We start from the raw sequence: 19,635 nt of genomic DNA, 5'->3' as shown, positions 1-19,635 counted from the left end.
TTGTAATGAAGGATGACTAGTTTTCAGCAGTGTCGTTTGAGAATCACTCAAACTGTTAATGGCGAAAACGACATGACCTTTTTTTTCTTCTCTTAAGAATGTGGCTTTTGGTCCAGATGGTTGCATGCAACATCATGTGATTCACTGATTCTTTTTAACAACAGTCCCCCCCCCCCCTCGGTTCAGTTTGTTTGAAATGCATGTGAAGCTAGGCCAGTCTGGCCAGATTAGGGGTGGGTGTCCATGGGAAATTCTTGCCCTGGGAAAAGCATGAACTCATTCTAGAAAGACAATGCAGTGAAATTAATGAGCCCTGATGGAGAAGATGTATGCCTGTTTTATGTCACGTTTGTTTGGCACATTTAGCCTATAGGGAAGTTAAGTGACTTACCCGGTATTGACATAAAAATTCTTAATATTCTACATGGACTTGTCTGTGTGGTTTGTGACACTGACATTGATATGAAGCCCCTGTTCTGTAGGGGTAGCCCTAGAATACAGTAGGCTGCATGAAATCAAATGTACAGTGGCCTATGTAGGCTAATAGCCTATAGGCCTATATATGACAGGGCCACTGCAGACGTTTAGAGATTACACTGAAATTAATGAATTCACTGATTGAATAAGATACACATTGAATTTACTCTCTGGATCAAAGAATGTAGCCTTGCTGTTCAAGAATAGGCTACAGCAATAGCCTGAATAAAAAAATCAGATGTGGGGGGGGGGGGGGGGGGGGGGTCAATGAATCTGAAATTAAGATGGTATTTTTCTTTTGACACGAGTACATGCCTACATGGGCATTTTGGACTGGGGGAAAAAAATCCTATTCGAGCTAAAGTGTTTTCAGACGGACTGTCTCACACAGCCAGTACTCGGGGGAAGGGATTACCAACCCCCCTTTTGCAGAGGAATGGTAGACTCCAGGGTGGCTGCGCTTCTGTCAACGTTGCCGTGTACTGTGTTTGGAATGCACGTTAGTCAAAACCCGTGGCGTGGACATCTCTCCGTGTCCCTGTGTCCCATGCTGTTCTGATGAACTGAATACGCCGAGTCTCCGTCCGGTGAATATGTTATAGCCTAAAGGCGGAGATTATGTCGGAGATTTATTTATTTTTTTGTCCGGCGATTCCGTGTTCGTGTCGGATTATAACGGCAATGCTGTTATCCTGTCTTCGACAATCAATGGCAGAACGTGCAATGTAACGTCGAGCTCGGATTTAACGGACGTTGTTTTTCAGCGATATTGACAGTTCTGTGAAAATTATTGATTGATAATGCTATTCAGTAGCATCGTAACGTTAAGGAATAGGCTAGGAGTGTGACACGTAACGGTTTCATATCCCTTATGCGTAGAAAAGATGCGCTTCTTTGATGAATTGACAATGAACACGTCGTAGACGATTCTGGCATGATTCTTTTGTTGAAAGAAGAATTGGACTCGGGACACTTCCATTCTAAGCAGGCTATTATTATTTTTTTCGAACGATCAAAAGCCGCTGCCAAACAACATTTCCCTCAATCTCAGTCTCCTCATTCCAAATATTCTGACTGCACTTGTTGTCAGCCAAGGATATAAAAGTAACACACCTGCACAAAGATTGTCACAGAAGTACTGTGACATCGCATTCATCTCCTACTTGAGTGCCTATTTTTTTTTTTTTTAAATTTGTACCAAAATGAAGTCATTTTGTACACGATATATATTTTTTGTGACCAATAAACGATCGCTCAACTAGACCACACTATAAAATATACTTCCATTGCAATAAAGTGGCCATTGTGTGATGCACGACGTCATCAAGATGAAGGAGGTGTGCCGAATCTGCGCCCGAGAACTTTGCGGCAACCAGCGCCGGTGGATCTTCCACCCCGCCTCCAAGCTCAACCTGCAGGTGCTGCTCTCCCATGCCCTGGGCCACGACCTCACCCGAGACGGCCGTGGGGAGTTCGCCTGCTCCAAGTGTGCCTTCATGCTGGACCGCATGTACCGCTTCGACACGGTGATCGCCCGCGTGGAGGCCCTGTCTCTAGAGCGCCTGCACAAGCTGCTGTCGGAGAAGGACAGGCTGAGGCAGTGCATCGGGGGTCTTTACCGCAAGAACAACACGGGGGACACTGATGTTGGTCTGGCCGGGTCCGACGCGGGAGCAGGGACTGAGGTCAGTGAGGTGGCAGGTGAAGACTCTCCCGTGGTGGATCTGTCAGCCCTACAGGATGCTAGATACACTGAGATGATCCAGGAAGATCTCACCTACTCTGTGTATGAGTCTTGGGCAGATCAGGAAGACCCGGCGTTAGACCCTCAGCCCCAACCCAACCCTCACCACCACCACCAGTGCCAAGGCTCAGAATCCCACTCGGGGCAGAAGTCAAGAAGCTGCAGGAGGTGCAGCACTCTCCGTGTGGCTGATTCTGACTATGAGGCGGTGTGTAAGGTTCCACGTGGGGTGGGCCGAAGGAGTACCTCATGCGGACCCTCCACTCGCGATTCAACCACTGCCACAGGGGCAGGGGACGCTCCCACAACCTCTGAAGCCGCCGATGCCGCTCCGGTCATCTCGGTGTCCCCCTCGGCTGGGCTAGAACATGACAAGACCCTGTGTGACCCTGGATCAGCCCTCAGCCTGACATCATCTGTAGAATCACTGGACACCGCTGTGGATATGGCTTGCATTTCCACCACCCACAAAGACGTGGAGGAGGTTGAGCGAGAGCCAGCGGGTGAGAGAGGTCCAGAAGAGGTTCCACCAGGAAGGGAACAGCTGTGGAGCTCTCTCTGCGGCGTTGAGCAGCTCCTCGGCCTGTTCAGGGGATGGGAGTACAGGCCCGTTAAGACACCACGGGGCAGTAAACTCCCTGTTCTCGTCAAAGCTCAACTGGAGCAAGGCCTCTCCCTGTCCCTACCCATCCTATTCAGGACTCCCTATGGAGGGATTGTGACCTGTGATCTCTACCCCCACCACCCTGTGCCTGAAGTAGTGACCCCCTCCGCTCAGCAGGAGCTGCACACACAGCTGGCGGAAATGGAGGAACAGTGGTTTGATGACTACGTACAATGTGGGCCTTTCCGCTTCCAGCAGGTAGCTAGCTAATAACCACAGCTAGCTGCAACCGGGGGTTCTTGTACCCCAGTGGGCTACATTATGATTATATGCCTATATGGCCATGTAGCGGTATTTAACCAGGAACCAGGCAGAACATTTAATCATTGTACTGTAGGCCTAGCAGAAGTCATGTTTTGAAAAGCTCTACATAGCTTTGTAGAAGGAGAACAAAAAACTATTCAACATTGTGTGCCTTCCATTCACAGAATGAATGAGGTCTAGTTTATTTTGTTTGGCTGTGTGGCTTATTTGTATTTTTTTCTCCAGCACAGTTGCTTCCTTCATTACACTCAATAGGAAGCATATCCCCCCATCATCATTCTCTTAGCAACACTTCTATTGCCATGGGAACTGTCTCCAAGGTCTGCAGCAGTGCCTCTGTACACCACGGGCTCAGCTCAGCCTGAGCTGGATCCATAGCTTCCTTTTATCATGTTAATGGTTAGCCTGAATGCCTGCCAGGCGTACAGCAAACATACACAAGGATAGTCTATTAAATGCCTGTGTGTTGGTCTATTATTTTGCAAGGAAGTCTTGTGAAAGACTGTTATGCAACTGCGGACATTCGTAGCCAAGTCACTAATTCGTTGCCTTACGCTCATTTAAAACGGCTTAAGTGACGTAATGAATACTAGAGCATGGGTACATTAATTATTAGTGTGCCCTTTTAGTGTGATCTTTCAGACTGCAGCTTGATTCGCATTTCGCAGGGCTTGGAACAGCATGTAGTTAACACGGTTCAGCTGGACTATGTGTCCTCTAAGGTTAATAAGTTTACATTGCGTGTAGATTAAGTCATAGTTTAAACAGTCAAACTTAATTTCTTTCATTCTTTCTCCCCTCCTTTGCTTGCTTTTTCTAACTCCTCACACACATTCTTTGGGGCATAGCTCATATAAACTCAGCTGTCCCCACACTGATAATGAAGGGTTCCCTCGTGTTATGAATGGCTTATGCACACTATTAATAGAGGCTCACTGGCAGAATATCCAGAATATACTGCACACATCTGTAAAAACAAAAACAAGGAAGTCAACAAACGTGCTGCCGTGGTAACAGGCACTTCCTCAGGAAGTGATCCAGCAGTAGATTGACATCATCACTTTCCACTCTGCTGACTACTGTAGCCACACTCAGTGGAGTGGACATGTGTCTAATGTCTGTCTAGGGCCTCCTACCCTTGCATAGTGTTGTCTACAGTGTGTGTGTGTGTTTGTGTGTTGTGTATTAACCAATAACAACTAGTATAATAAAAAATATGTAGGGCTTAGTAAGTCGTTAATTAATATACTGTACTGTACACTGTCTAGAGATCATGCAGATAATGGATGTACTAACGAGACTGGGTGTGTGTGTGTGTGTGTGTGTGTGTGTGTGTGTGTGTGTGTGTGTGTGTGTGTGTGTGTGTGTGTGTGTGTGTGTGTGTGTGTGTGTGTGTGTGTGTGTGTGTGTGTGTGTGTGTGTGTGTGTGTGTGTGGGGTAGATGCACATTGAGGAACAGCAGGGTCAGTTGAGTCAGTATGAGAGTGCTGCAGGTCAGTGTGTGGGTGAACTCCAGAAGGTCCAGGATCAGGTCCACTCCTTGCAGACCAAGATCAGAGAGAGTGAATCCAGGAACCAGGTATCAATCACATGCCTCCACTTTCAACTCCATACAACCCACTTGAAATCTGATGCTACATTAATTTTGTCCCCACACTCCACGGATGACAGAATGCTAAAACGTGCGTGTGTGCATATGTTAGAAGCTGCAGGTGCGTCTTGGAGAGATGGAGCTAGAGCTGAGGTCAGCTAGAGAGGAGGCCCAGCGACAGGAACGTAACATCCAGAACCTCTCTGATACCATCAACTCCAAGGAGACGGAGGTAAGGAGGGAGGAGAGGGGAGGGATGGATGGATAGAGGGATGAAGAGGAGGTATGTGGGGTAGGACAATTCACCTTTAGCTAAGCCCCACCCTCTCCCACTTAGACACTCCCACTTGGACACTTTCCAGCCGGGCTCATTCATTCCAATATCATGGATTTTACACATTAATACTGGTTCATTTTTGGAACCAGACCTTCAAAATCACTTCCAAATCCGTCAACAAGGCCTGCCATGTGCGCGATATTTCTTTTTTAAAACAATGTTTTATCATATAGGAAAACTATTGGTGGAGAGGTTTGTCTAACCCATGTTATGCTTAGCTGTGATTGGACCATAGCAGTTTGGGGAGGGGCTTAGCTATAGGTCAATTGAAGGGAGGATGAAAGAGCACAGATGGATTGTAGAAAGGGGATAGAGGTACAGGGATGAAGAAATACTATATATATATACTATAATATGTAGAGAAAATGGGATGGAAAAGAGAGAAGTTCACTGATAGAAATGACAGGGATCAGTATGATTCTTGCATTAGGTTGTAGTGTGTATCCTGCCTCACTTTCTTTGTGTGTGCGTGTGTGTGTCCTCAGGCTGCAGAGTTATTCAGCGTTATTGAGGATCAGAGTAAGATGCTTTGCTCTCTCAAAGAACTGGCAAACAGGAACCAGCTGCAGCACCTACAGGTGAGTCTTTAACAACTGTCCTCATATTCACATAGTTATTAAAATGGTAAATGGTGCATTTATATATCGCCTTTATCCAAGGCGCTTTACATAGATTGTGCATTACATTCACCCATTCACACACACATTCATACACCGATTGCGGCGGAAGCCATGCAAGGTACCAAACAGCACATCGGGAGCAATTAGGGGTTCAGTGTCTTGCCCAAGGACACTTAGACATGTAGACAGGAGGAGCTGGGATTCGAACCGCCGACCCATGGATCATTGGACAACCTGCTCTACCTCCTGAGCCACAGTACAGCCAGTACAGCCACAGTACAGAGGTCATATGTACTGTTACTGTACACACAGGACCTAGTCTCCCCACGGGGAACTACCTAGTGTTGCCATCAATGATGAAACAGAAGAGGTTGAAATCAAAACTAAATTTGGCACACAGTGAGATTTCAAAGTGCCAGTGTTTGACAGTCAAGATCAAACGATTAAAATGTTGTGGTTGGAAGCCAGATGGCAAACAATACAAGATAGAGAAAATACCCCAGAGCTCAAGTCGCCTTTATCGTCTCGAGGTCTGGCCTTGTGAGACCAGCAGTACACAAGCCCCACTGTCATCAGGCCACATACTCACTCTGGCACTCCTTTCTATTCCGTCTCTGTCCTTCCTTGACCCCAACCCCCCCCCCCCCCCCCTAATCTGGCTCTCTATCCTGCCCAGGCTTCTGGAGCAGAAAGCATCCGAGGGCAAGGAGAGGTGCTGGGTCTCCAGGCCTCTCTCTTCCAGGCCCAGCTGGAGCTGCAGGCTGGTCAGCGGGCCCAGTGCCAGGCCACCAGAACACAGGAGGACCTGACCCGCGCCCTGCAACGCCTGGAGAATGATCTGGAGATGGCACAGCAGCACCGGAGGGAGAGTGAGAGACACAACCAGGTTGGTGGGAGGAAGATTGTGTTCTCTTGCTTTTTGGTTGATGGTTAACCGTAGTGGGATACAGTAGTTGAGGAAAGGTGTACAGTAATGATATAGTGTGTGTACTTTTGTATTCAGTTCATCAGGCGTGTTTCAGTTCTTCAACATTGTAGCGGCAAAAACAATAACTTCCTTTGAGCGCTTGAGTCAAGACACGTTTTAATCTTCTCTGACTTACTGACAGTCTTACTGATGATGTACAGTATGAACGTTTATAAAGTTTGATCGTCCTCTCCTCTGCAGGAGCTGCAGTTGGCTCTGGAGATGGCACGCAGCGTGCTGCAGGACCGAGATGAACAGCTTAGAGACAAGGAGGGAGAGAGACGGATATTGGAGGAGGACACACAGAAGGCCATCCGAGACCTGAGGAGTTCACTGCAGTCCAAAGATCAACTGGTGCAGGTTTGTCACACAGAACACACTACAGTATATACAACCATTACAAATGATACACAAACATGAACAACATACATACACAAGTGATACACATCATTGAAATCCATGTGTAAATTTAGCATTGATCACATCGATATACCGTAAACACTGGTCCAGATCAAATGGATCCCATGGGATGGGTTGACTAGCAGGAATAAACTGCTGTTTGATGACATAAGTGATGTTTGCAAATACACACACACACACACACACACACACACACACACACACACACATACACTCACTGTACTGTTTTCTCTATCAGGACTACTCAGAGTTGCTCGAACAGCAGCATGATCCGAAGGAGAAGAGAGACTCTCTGCTTCAGAAACTCCGTCAACGCATCAAAGACAGAGACAAGGCCCTGGAGGTGCTCAACACACACACACACACACACACATACACACACACACACACACACACACACACACACACACACACACACACACACACACACACACACACACACACACACACACACACACACACACACACTAGGTGAAATATAAAAACTGTCCTGTGCCATGTTGTCCACAGCGATCGGTGGATGACAAGTTCCGCTGTGTGGAGGAGAAGGCGGAGGAGGGTCGTCGCCTGCAGCTGCTGCTGAGGGAGAAGGAGAGAGACCAGGAGAGACAACGCTGTGTCCTCAACAACAACGAGGAGACCATCACTGTGAGGACACGCCTATACCCTGCATACATGCGCCGTCAACACACCAACTTTTATATTTACTGACTGGCCTCTCACTCCTCCGGTCAACGGTCCACATCATCACTCAGCCGATTGAATCACACAGGTTTTTTTTCATGATTCCAGTGGTTTAGTCTTTTGTTTATTCAGGTGTGTGTGTGTGTGTGACTGTGTGTGTGACTGTGTGTGTGCGTGTGTGTGTGCGCGTCCGTGCGATCAGAGCCTGGATATGCTGCTGCGTGGTAAGGCTCTGGAGTTGGAGCAGGTGGGTGAGGCGTGGAGGAGTGCACAGCGGCTCCATCAGGACAGCGAGGAGAGACAGAGCCACTGTCTGAGAGAGAGAGACGTGCTCATCAGCCAGCTGCAGACCGCCCTGCACACACGCACCAAGGAGGCAGAGGTACTGTAACTATACACACACTGCTGTGACACATCTTTCAGTTGAAACTTATATTTTGTCAAGTATAACTAAGCGATAGAGACTATTAATATTAGTAGTAGTATGACTAAATAAAACATACAGTATGATGTATTAATAATGGAATAAATCATCTATTTTAGCTTTTTGTCATATGACGAAGTTTCTAAGTTGTTTTATACGATCTCCCCCGGTCAGGATCTGCGTGGCTCCCTGATGAGCCAACTCCAGACAGTACCCCGTGACGTCCTGGAGGAGCTGCGGGCGCGGCTCCAGCTCAAAGACCGCCTGTTCCAGGAGGTGCTGTCAGACCGCACCCGCCAGGCCCAGGAACACCAGGCGCAGGTCCAGGACCTGCTCAACACCATCGGTGCCAGGGACCAGTACATTCAGGTAGTGCACATGGAATGAACTGAAGTGAATGGGCCCAACTGTGGGTAGTAGGAGGTACAAGATGTAAACTGTGCTTCACACGTGTTTACAGCGACCAGACCAACACGTAAGCAATGTAATTCTCCTCTTGCTGACTGTTGAAGTGCACACAGAGTGTGCGTGGAAATACTCAAGGTGTGACTATTTCTCAATTCTGACTCCAAAGTGGTAGCCCAACACTTGACCACATGAACACTAGCATCCCTTCAGGTCAGGGTAAATAGGAGAGGACCAGCTATAGACTCTTGGAGGACCTCGGTCAACAATGTATATAGGTTTCAAGTGGTTAAAGACTTGACAAACACGTTCTGGCATCTTTTACATCACAATGTGGCTGTTTTCTGTTCACTTTGACTCTCTGCTGACATTTGTTTTACTGTTCATGTGCCACACAAGATTCCCTTTGGTGATATATATTTGAATATGACGTCTGAATATGTCTAAAAGCTTGATGTTATCCCAACCTGTGTGTCGTCCTCGGTCAGGACTCTGCGGGTCGGCTAAGCGAGGTGATGAACGAGCAGACGGGGAGGCTCCAGGAGCTTCGCAGACAGCTCACCTCTGGTCCCACCCAGCCCGCAGGGCCCGGCTCAGGCTCTGTGCCCGGCTCAGGGTCCAGTGTGGAGCTCCAGGCCATGCAGGAGGAACTGACTCTGGCCCTGAAGAGGGAGAAGGTGGCCTGGGAGGAGAGCAGGAGTCAGGCCGCCAGTCTGGACGCTCTCACCAGGACACTTCATGTCAAAGAAGACGTCATCAAGGTTAAAATGGCTGTGTGTGCGCGAGTGTGCGTGTGTGCAAACTGCTTCAGGAATATCTTTTGCAGTTTTGTACAGTTTTTTAAGACAAACAATTGTGTGTGTGTTCCCTGCAGGGCTTCCAGAGGCAGCTGGTGGAGCCGGCAGCCCTTCCGCTGGTGGAGAGTCTGACACAGGAGATCCAGGAGCTGAGGGAGAGGCTGCTCCAGCAGGGCCTGGCCCCGGCCAGAGGCTCTGCCCTGGGCAGAGACGGGCTGAACCACAGGCTGCCTGAGTTTGGAGGTGGGCATCAGAGAAGCATGGGCCAGTATCTGTAATGACATGTGTTCCCCAGCAGGAGGTCTGGAGCATGGTGGTGGTCATTTCGAATGAATTTAACACGTGGGACTTTTTAAGTGTCAACAATTAACACAAAAAATCCCTGTGATGTCAGCAACCTAACCTGGGCATCTGCTATGATAAAACACACACACACACACACACACACACACACACACACACACACACACACACACACACACACTAAGATGGAGTGTGGTGGCGAGTTACTAATTCATATTTAACTCATGCTGTGCTAACTGGTGTGGGAGTGGCGGCAATTGTTTTGTTTCATTTGTTATTTATAAATCAGTGCAATTTTTTAATAGAATGACTTTGTGCAATCAATTTTATTGTTTATTGCTGTTGTTGTGATCAAAAGAGTATTTCCCTTGTAACTTAGGGATACCGTGTTTGTATTATGTGTAAAATGTGGCTATTTAATAGTTATATGTATGTACAGTATGTGTGTGCCTTTGCAAGTACAGTACAGCATCATTTACAGGTTTATTTGCTTTGCAATGACACAACTATAATGTTAAACTCCTGTTCAGCTTTATAATGTAGAAATCACATTTTGAATTTTATACTACTGATATAGTAATATAATATTATAGGAAACGCCTAGGTGAATGCTTGCCATTTATGCTTGAATTAACTTTATCTTGGATTTATAACATTTGCCTTAAAAAATTGAGCGCCACGCTGAAACACAGTAAGTACAACTCTGAGGTACTGGAGGGACAAGTCTTTTACTGAAGTTGAGGAATGTCAAATGTACATTAAATGTGTTCACAATCTCCCTTTGTTTTGAACAACATGAACATGTGATTTTCCTCACAAGTTCTAAGCACATTCCGGTCTGAATTAAATTCTGATCTTTACATGTTGTTGACCCGTTTAATAAATCATCCTACAGGGCTCTTAAGCATTGCCATTGTGTGCTGCTGTGTGGCAAGAGTTGACATGGTTCAACTGCCCCTCTCATTTCCCATCTGGAGATGGGACAATCCTTCTATATGGTGCAATACTACACAGCAAAATCCTGAGTGTTCTCACTTTTGTTCAGGCTTAAACCAAGAAATTGGTCACCCAAGAAATTACTTATTTTCTATCTTAATTCAAACCATGAAGCCTTGAATTTATGAATTTTTTTGTTCGTCAGTTTTTTGTTCATCAATAATGTGACCGGCTGAGTCTCCTACTGACGGACCCGGTCATCAAATTATTAGCTCAGGAATGCGACACAAACTAAAGAATCTCCATGAATTTAAGGCTTCATGGGGTGTGTACTTGATAGAGAATAAGTCATTTTTGGGGTGAACTGCTCCTTTAAGGTTCTTACACACTGGGAGCGAATAAACAATACGAATATTCAAAATATTGGACATCAAATAATTAATCTGGAGATGCCTCGTTCATACAGGTTGATGCTTTTATTAAGGAAAAGGTTTGAAAGATAATTAATTACATTGCTTTATTGCCTCATTATATTCGCCCTCTGTGTGGATGTACACAACACAGCTGCAGTAAATGAATGCAAAGTAATCTCACAAAATAAACGCTCCTGCTCTCTCTGTGTGTGTGTGTGTGTGTGTGTGTGTGAGGACCTTTAGACACACAAAGTACTTGAGTATTCATTGGTGGAGGTATAAATGCGCCCACCTTGCTTGCTTGCCTGCGTGCATTGACACTAATCTGTATGAATGCATGTCTAAAGGACAAAAGATACACAATCACCCAATAACATACATACTATCTGTATGTAACAAACATGAGTCAAATAAGAGAGTATAAATGGTACGTACGCACACACACACACACACACACACACACGCACACACACACACACACACACATACACACACACACACACACAAACACACAGTACAGTATGATTGCAGTTCATATAAGGTGTCCTGGGTATAGCGCATATTGCCCCTAATCGTAATCTAACGGGACATCATAATCTGTTTAGAGATATCCCGTCCTGCTGGTCTCCAGACTTTACAGGCCTGTAAAGCCTGTATCACTGTCTTAAATTATAGGATTACGAACCTGCAATCCAGATCTGGTGTATATATCTCTACTAAAATATATATTTCTGGGCTGGAGTGTTTCTGCAAGACCAAACTGATATGATTAGGAATGGCATTCCTGATTTTTACCTAAGAATATACAGTATGTGTGGTGTTCATTCCTGGTTTTCCAGTGTATTGATGTTTTACACCAGCTGCACCACATATGCACACATCCTTACTGACCTCTATGAAATACAAGTTTAATGCCACTCTGGTGTTATACTTGCTTTGCAAACGCATTCATGTATTCCATGGCATTACTGCAAAGTACACTTATTATTCAGTGGTTAGATGATAATTTCCCCATAAAGGTTCACATGACAGCTTGCGTGTACTAGAACTGTGGCATATGGTGGAAGTGATCAGGGTTGATTATACCATAGTCTCTCAAGCCAGACTACTCTTCCACAATCTTAGGCAGACGCATTTCAAAATTGTGGGGTGTATGTATGTCTTGAAACTTCCAGGTCCTAATTGTAAATTCTGATCAGAGCAATATCAAGCTATGTACAGAAAGGAGGAACAGTTTCCAATGTATTTATACGCATGCTAAAATATTTCTCTCTTGCTACAGAGACATAAGCCTCTATTGAGGATATGCCATTTATATGGTGTGTTGACACACAGTACTAAAACAATTATTGAGTTGCACAAGGTCACAAAAGTAATAAATAAATCTGCCCGAATAACAAATGATAACGATTTCAGTGGAACTGATAATTCTTTTTTTGTTGTGTGCACGCATACCGCACATGTTTCATGTCTATTCTCATGATATCAATATGTTATTTCCCCAGACCAATGCTCAGAAGATGATGATGATGATGATGACGATGATGATGAGTATGATGACAGCATCGATGAAGAGGAGTCCAAACTGACTGCCCAGTCACTGGCCGTCATGAAGGTACTATATCACAGCCACCATTTTAGTATTCAGAGCATGTTGCATGGACATCTGGGTCAGTATTCATAAAGCTGAGAATCACAGCACTGCTGTGTACCCCCATAACAGGGTTGTGCTTACTGATGTGGGCTCTAGGCTACAATTGATTGCAGCACAGAGAGACAGGCACTCGGCCAGCATACATAATGTTATCATGAATAATGTTAATGACCTTGGATCACTGTTTGCATGTAATGTGAGGATAATATTAACCATATTCTAAGCCTGAGCGGGGGTACCTAGCATTCAAATTTACATTTCACAGCATGGAGAAAACTTTCTTTGTGAGTGAGTGTAACTACATCCAAAATACTTTCTGTCTTCCTGTCTGTGTGGGCAGAGCTCGGTAACACGAGGAAAGGACAGTCTATCCCAGGAGGGCTATGAGGGTCTGGGGCTGGTGGATGTCAGACAGCTGGTGGAGCAGAAGAAGGCTGTGGAGAGACAGCTGGGAGAGCTCAAGGCTCAGCTGGGGAAGGCCGGCTTCTCCTCCCTTTCACAGATGAGGTGAGATGGCCTGCTCTCTTTACCTAATGTATATTTAAAGGAATTGTTAACTCACAAGTTACAATTCTGACATCATCTACTCGGCATAATGCCAGTTGAAAAATGGATAACAATCAACCGCGTTCTGCTCGACGATTTACGATACGAGAATGCAAAGTCTCCTTCACATATTTACCCTTCACAAAGTTCACATGGAGACAATTATGGACTCCTCTACCATAAGGGGAAATACAATGAGACATAAGCTCCTTTCAGACGGGCAGCGACTGACGCGGCTAGTAATTGGTTTTCAATGAGAGGCCTGCGTTTTGTTGTTGTCGTGGAACCTCATGAGCAGACCTGGAGCAGACCTGTTGTTGATCCAGACCCTCATGAGCAGACCTGGAGCAGACCTGTTGTTGATCCAGGCCCTCATGAGCAGACCTGGAGCAGACCTGTTGTTGATCCAGACCCTCATGAGCAGACCTGGAGCAGACCTGTTGTTGATCCAGACCCTCATGAGCAGACCTGGAGCAGACCTGTTGTTGATCCAGACCCTCATGAGCAGACCTGGAGCAGACCTGTTGTTGATCCAGACCCTCATGAGCAGACCTGGAGCAGACCTGTTGTTGATCCAGGCGACAACGTCTGTGTCACACGCTGCCCGTCTGAAAGAACATTTAGACTGTATTTTGTGCCGATAGCCATGAAGATTTATATTATAATGAAGCATAAGATGGTCGTTCTGCTTGTTCAATAGTTTAACTATACTAAAGTGCATTTCAGTTAGGACAGTATCTGACATGGTTACTGTGTGTATTCTTATTACATATTTTTTCTAGCATAACACAAACCTTTGTGAGTGTGATGTATACTATTGTACATTTTGTTCATTATTGATGTATTTACCCCGCTGTATCTACAGTACTTTTTGTACCTGTAACTGTATCTTAACTGCTGTGCTGCCTTTTGTGACTGAATTGCCCTGGTGGGATCATTAAGGGTTTGTCATCATTAAAGGCTTACTCCTATGCAGAGCTCTACACCCCCCAAACACAAAGAGCTCTGCAAGCAAGCATGCACGTTTTTGGCATTCAGCTGTGGTGAATTTTGTGTGTGGAAAGCCAAGCACCATTCTCCAGCTCTTCATTTGTATACGCTCTGTAAACGAATAGGGTAGAACAGCATTGTCGGACTCGTAACCTTGTTTTTGTGCCCGATTCTCTCTCTAACGCACTCCCACCCCCCCACCCCCACCCCCTCTCGGCACCCTCTTTCTCTCTGTGCCACAGGAAAGCCCTCTTCGGTCTGCGTGCGGAGAACGACGGCCTACGGCACCAACCGACTGCACGACTGCATCCTGACGCCCCAGAACAGTGTGAAGAACAGAACTTGTTCGAGGACGAAGATGGGGCTGATGAAGAGTTGGATGTAACTATCGAGGAGGACGAGGAGGAGGTGGAGGAGGAGGAGGAGGATTGCTCTGAGCAGTGGGATGCCTGGGATGCTTGTGAGCTCCGTCTTCCCAAGTCCCAGATGAGAGATAGCCTGGGGAAGAGGAGAGGAAACAGGCCGCTTTCTCTGGACCTGGGGGTCCTGCTCTCCCACTCCCCACAGGTAACAAGAACCTGGGAACTGTTGAAGTGAAAGTTAGGGGGCGTCCACTTTTATCTTAATTTCTTCCTGTGGAACAAAAACGTACATGGGCAGGTACTACTCTGTTGAAGAAAAAACAAATACTAACTTATAGTGTACCGAGTTGTGAAATATATTTTTTCTGAAGCTAAACGGTACCATGAATGACAACTTAATTCAGTAGTGGCTTGTAGATATATATATGTTTTTACTTTATAGACTGACGAGCTCCGTTGCGGTTGGACCGCCAGCCCCCATTGCTGATTGGCTCTGGTCTTTTACCTCGTTCTCAGGAGACTGAAGTTATTCCCAATCCCATGTCCAAAATAAATCCACTGTGTAGTGTGTACTCTTTTGAGTTGTCAGTTGAAAATGTTAATGGATAATAATGCACAGATGATTGTTTTACAAGTTTTGGCTATTGTTAATCAAGAACCTCCCAATTCCATCCAAATTACATCATTATTTCCCCCAAGGCCTTCTGAAAGGCACAATCTCCAACAAACAAATTCTCAATCAAAATGAGGTTCATTTTCATGCAACCGAGACAATAACATAATACTTTTAAGTCACTCAAGAACCAGAAAAAGAAAATCCCACCTGTGGGGGGGATTACATACATACATACATACATACATACATACATACATACATACATACATACATACATACATACATACATACATACATACATACATACATACATACATACATACATACATACATACATACATACATACATACACATAGCTGCGTAATGGAGCGGAGGCACCGCTCAAAAAGGAATGTAAAGGAATGTCACACATGACTGACATACAATTTACTTGCTACTCCCTGTGGTCTGTATAGGAGGTAATCTGGACTAAAATGGTCCCCTCTTTCTCCGTCTCGTGTGCGTGTGTGTGTGTGTGTGTGTGTGTGTGTGTGTGTGTGTGTGTGTGCACGTGCGTGCACGTGCGTGTGTGTGTGTATTTGTGTGTACTCGTGCGTGTGCGTCTGTCTGTGTGTGTGCATGCACGTGTGTGCATCAGGAGGACGATGTGGAAGAGAAGGAACTCTCAGCCAGCAGGCAACAGAGCGCCGTTGCCACGGTGATGTCCGAGAAGGCGGTGCGTCTGCAGCAGGAGAGCAAGGAACTGCAGGAGAGACTGATGGTGTCTGAAGCCACGGTCCAGGCCCAGGCCGAGCAGATCAAAGACTACAGGGACCTGCTCAGTGAGTGGACATGTGATGTCGTCTTACAGTCCAAAGTGTACATTGGAATCGAACTGGACTGCAGTAAACGCAAACTTAATAGATCCTGTGTTGTATTGTGCAGTATAGACACTCACTGTAGAACAATATGTGAAAAATGTGACTTGGTGGTCTACATAGACAATAATAATACAGACAGTAATAAACTGTCTGTATTATACTGTCTCTCTCCTCCTTGCAGCGGAGACATCGGTGAAGCAGGACAGTAAGCAGGTCCAGGTGGACCTACAGGACCTGGGCTATGAGACCTGTGGCCGCAGTGAGACCGAGGCTGAGAGAGAAGACACCAGCAGTCCTGGTGAGCTACTGTGCATGTACTGTATACAGTATATATGGTTGACACTAGAGGGCAGTAAAGCAAAGGGTTGGCAGACCTTTTAAACTTTTTTCTTTCTTACATAAGGATTACATAAACTGTTTTTAATTTAATGGATCCACTGTCCGTTCCACTCTGAGTTTGATGATGGACACAGTGGTGTGTGTGTGTGTGTGTTTCTGTGTGTGTGTTTGTGCGTGTGCGTGTGCGTGTGTGTGTAGAACTCAGAACACTCACTATAATCACAAGATGTGAATGGCATTGACATGGATAAAGCACTTCCTCTTAGCTTGGGGAGGCATACAGTGGGAAATCCCATGTGAACATGTGTACTAAAGGCACTGCATGTGTTCACTGACAGAGTTTGATGATCTGGAGATGTGCACCTCTCTGGAGGGTGGTTCTGAGTACTGGCCCAGCAAGACCACCACACCCCAGCCTGGCACCGGTGGGGACGAGGTCTCCTCTCTGCAGCGCCTCGTGGAGGAGCTGCGCTCCCAGCTGTCCCGCTCTCAGGCCGTGATCCGCGGGCTGCAGGGCCGCCTGCGCTCATTCTCCACCGCCAGCGACGGCGGACCCTCCACCCCCCGCAAAGTCAACTGGTCCTTCCAGGCCTCTCCCTCCCAGAGTGGGGCCGAGGACGACGAGGGGTGGCAGTCCTCTGATGGAGGCCCCATGGCCTCGCCGCGTCATCCCCACCCAGACAAGGACCTCCAAGAGCTGGTGTGCCGTGTGGGCGCCTTGGAGGACCAGCTTAGAAAAGGTGGCAAGATGCCCGCTGGCGAGGACAGCAAGGCTTCCATCTGGTCCAGGTGAGGGTCTGCTGTGGTTTTAGTTGATTCCTTTAGTTCCGTTCCATTCCTTTCCATTCCATTCAGTTTAATAGATTTCTTCAGTAACCGGTACAATGGGCACATGAGACCTCTGGGCACATATTTTTCCGGAAGACTGGCAACCGCAGTCATGGGACCATTTAACTAAAATACGATGGTGCACTGAGTAGATATCTATTATAAGGATGTCTATAAACTCACAATGTGACAAACCACAACCACCATACTAAAGCGCATAGACTAAATGTCTCGGCGGGAATGGCCCAAAATCCAGGAGGCGGGGGCGGGACTGAGAAAAATAGTAGGGCCTGCCAACAGCAATATGAAAATGGGTCTGTTGGTTAAATGGGATTAAAGCATTGATGTCTCTCTAGTGAGTTCATGGAGAGGGCAGGCTGTTCCATTCATCATGTGTCATCTGTAGCCATCCACTGTAATCTGAGTAAAACATACTTGATCCAGTCAAATCCAGCAAATTGATTTGGCCTGTATAGTATACTCTGGTGCTCACAGGAAATCAGTGTTGGTCATGCTTGAAAGGCCCTCTCCTGCAGCATTCACATCATTTCACAGTCATTCCTCAACGTTAATACTAATGGGCACAATTAATGTAAGCCAATGTAATTAACCTTTAGGTTTTTAGTCCTGCCAAGATGCATATGTGACTCATCTCTCTCTCCTCCCTCTCTCTGTCACTGTTCTTGTAGTAAATTTGACACACTGATCCAGACTCAGGCCAAGGAGCTTTCCCACCTGCGCCAGCGGATGCGTGAGGGTCGGGGGGTGTGCCACATCCTGACCCAGCATCTGGGAGACACCACCAAGGCCTTTGAGGAGCTGCTGAGAGCCAATGACATTGACTACTACATGGGCCAGAGCTTCAGAGACCAGCTAGCACAGAGCAGCGCCCTGGCACAGCGAGTCAGCGCCAAGATCAGTGGGCGTAAGTAAAGAGGATCATACAGTAGCATGGTGAAGTGATCAATAGCACACAGTGACGGAGGCTCAAGTCCCCACACACTGCACAGAGGTGCATGTACAAAATGGAGATGCATTCACAACAAGGTTATTACTATAGTTAACTAAAACGTTCTGTAGTTATGAGTTCACCTCAATTTGATCCCAACTGATGTCACATCTTCAGCACACCAAAAACATGCACGCATGCACAGTCGTGCGCACAGTCGCACGCACGCACGCACGCACACACACACACACACACACACACACACACACACACACACACACACACACACACACACACACACAAACACACACACACACACACACACGTCACATACTGTACATATGGCAAGACGGTGATGTAATGTAAGTGCTCTTTGTTGTCTTTCCAACAGGAGATCATTCAGAAGTTCCAGATGACAAGACAGAACTGCTAGCCATCCGGTCAGTTATAGTGCTGTGTATGTGCGTGTGTGTGTGTGTGCATGTGTGTGTGTGTGTGTGTGTGTGTGTGTGTGTGTGTGTGTGTGTGTGTGTGTGTGTGTGTGTGTTTATATCCATAATATGTCTATGTATTTGCCAGTGCCTACCTGGCCTACATAATTCTGTCATGGTTTCCAGTAACAGTATAACAGCAGCATAGAAACAGTGTGTTATGAGAATGTATCAGAGACTCACTCTATCGTCACAGAGGAACCATATGACTAATTAACATCTATTAACTAATAGTTAATCCAAAAAAGTATCAATTACACACCCCAATTAAAATTTCCCCCCATTTTCCTAAGCCGTCGGCCAACAATTTTCCACTGTTATAACGATCGAAAAAAATATCTAAAACATAGCTCCTTGTATCTCACTGCTGTGGTATTAGACAGTACCAACCATGTTAAAACATAGCTCCTTGTATCTCACTGCTGTGGTATTAGACAGTACCAACCATGTTACAAAACCAGAAAAACTAGATCTGTAATGTCTGTAATGTCGAAATGACGAAACAGAATCCTTGAATTTTATAACTTAAACGTGTACTATTGTAATATATAATATTTATAATATTTCTGTTATTTTGAGAGATCCTCCATAGACTTGCTCTACTGTAGCTGCAGCATGTCCAAGGGCACGCATTAGCCAGTTGATCAGTCGGCTAATAAGGCAAACAGTGGAACTTGAGGACCCTGAAGGCTGATTTAGTATGCTTCAACGTCCAGCGGCCTCACACGCTGAAATACGGCGTACAGTGTCGTTATATAATACAACAGAGCATAAATGACTGTCTTGTCTTTATGAAGAGAGAGACATGAGGAGAGACATGAAGGGAAGAGAGGGAGGAAGGTAGAAGGTAGAACGAGATGAGTAAGAGGAACATTATATTAACATTATAGAAGCACTTCGTGAGCTGTTATAATGCTGTAATCACCCTACCATGTTCTGACTCAACAGAGAGT

At 46.0% G+C, this 19,635-nt stretch overlaps 1 protein-coding gene across 7 annotated transcripts in view; it reads left to right on the top strand.

Annotated features, from left to right (window-relative positions):
- The window catches only part of pde4dip (phosphodiesterase 4D interacting protein), a 90,322-nt gene that overhangs the window by 49,500 nt on the left and 21,187 nt on the right, over positions 1-19,635 (top strand). For 6 of the 7 annotated variants that reach the window (XM_079505995.1, XM_079505991.1, XM_079505993.1 and 3 more), the window contains exons 1-20: positions 1,072-3,083; positions 4,591-4,728; positions 4,853-4,972; positions 5,563-5,655; positions 6,374-6,583; positions 6,866-7,024; positions 7,323-7,427; positions 7,595-7,732; positions 7,971-8,150; positions 8,367-8,561; positions 9,086-9,358; positions 9,472-9,637; positions 12,552-12,661; positions 13,041-13,207; positions 14,479-14,803; positions 15,853-16,036; positions 16,257-16,373; positions 16,753-17,203; positions 17,932-18,167; positions 18,583-18,631. In XM_079505995.1, coding sequence (XP_079362121.1) covers positions 1,788-3,083; positions 4,591-4,728; positions 4,853-4,972; positions 5,563-5,655; positions 6,374-6,583; positions 6,866-7,024; positions 7,323-7,427; positions 7,595-7,732; positions 7,971-8,150; positions 8,367-8,561; positions 9,086-9,358; positions 9,472-9,637; positions 12,552-12,661; positions 13,041-13,207; positions 14,479-14,803; positions 15,853-16,036; positions 16,257-16,373; positions 16,753-17,203; positions 17,932-18,167; positions 18,583-18,631 — 4,712 coding nt within the window. In that variant the 5' untranslated portion in view covers positions 1,072-1,787. Of the gene's footprint in view, positions 1-1,071; positions 3,084-4,590; positions 4,729-4,852; positions 4,973-5,562; positions 5,656-6,373; positions 6,584-6,865; positions 7,025-7,322; positions 7,428-7,594; positions 7,733-7,970; positions 8,151-8,366; positions 8,562-9,085; positions 9,359-9,471; positions 9,638-12,551; positions 12,662-13,040; positions 13,208-14,478; positions 14,804-15,852; positions 16,037-16,256; positions 16,374-16,752; positions 17,204-17,931; positions 18,168-18,582; positions 18,632-19,635 lie in introns of those variants that run through there. The other variant, XM_079505996.1, reaches the window with a different exon arrangement.

Source organism: Electrona antarctica (genome assembly GCF_951216825.1).
Source record: "Electrona antarctica genome assembly, chromosome: 7".
NCBI classification, from domain to species: Eukaryota; Metazoa; Chordata; class Actinopteri; order Myctophiformes; family Myctophidae; genus Electrona; species Electrona antarctica.
Note: the sequence above shows the minus strand (reverse complement) of the source record. Positions and strands in the feature narration are given on the sequence as shown.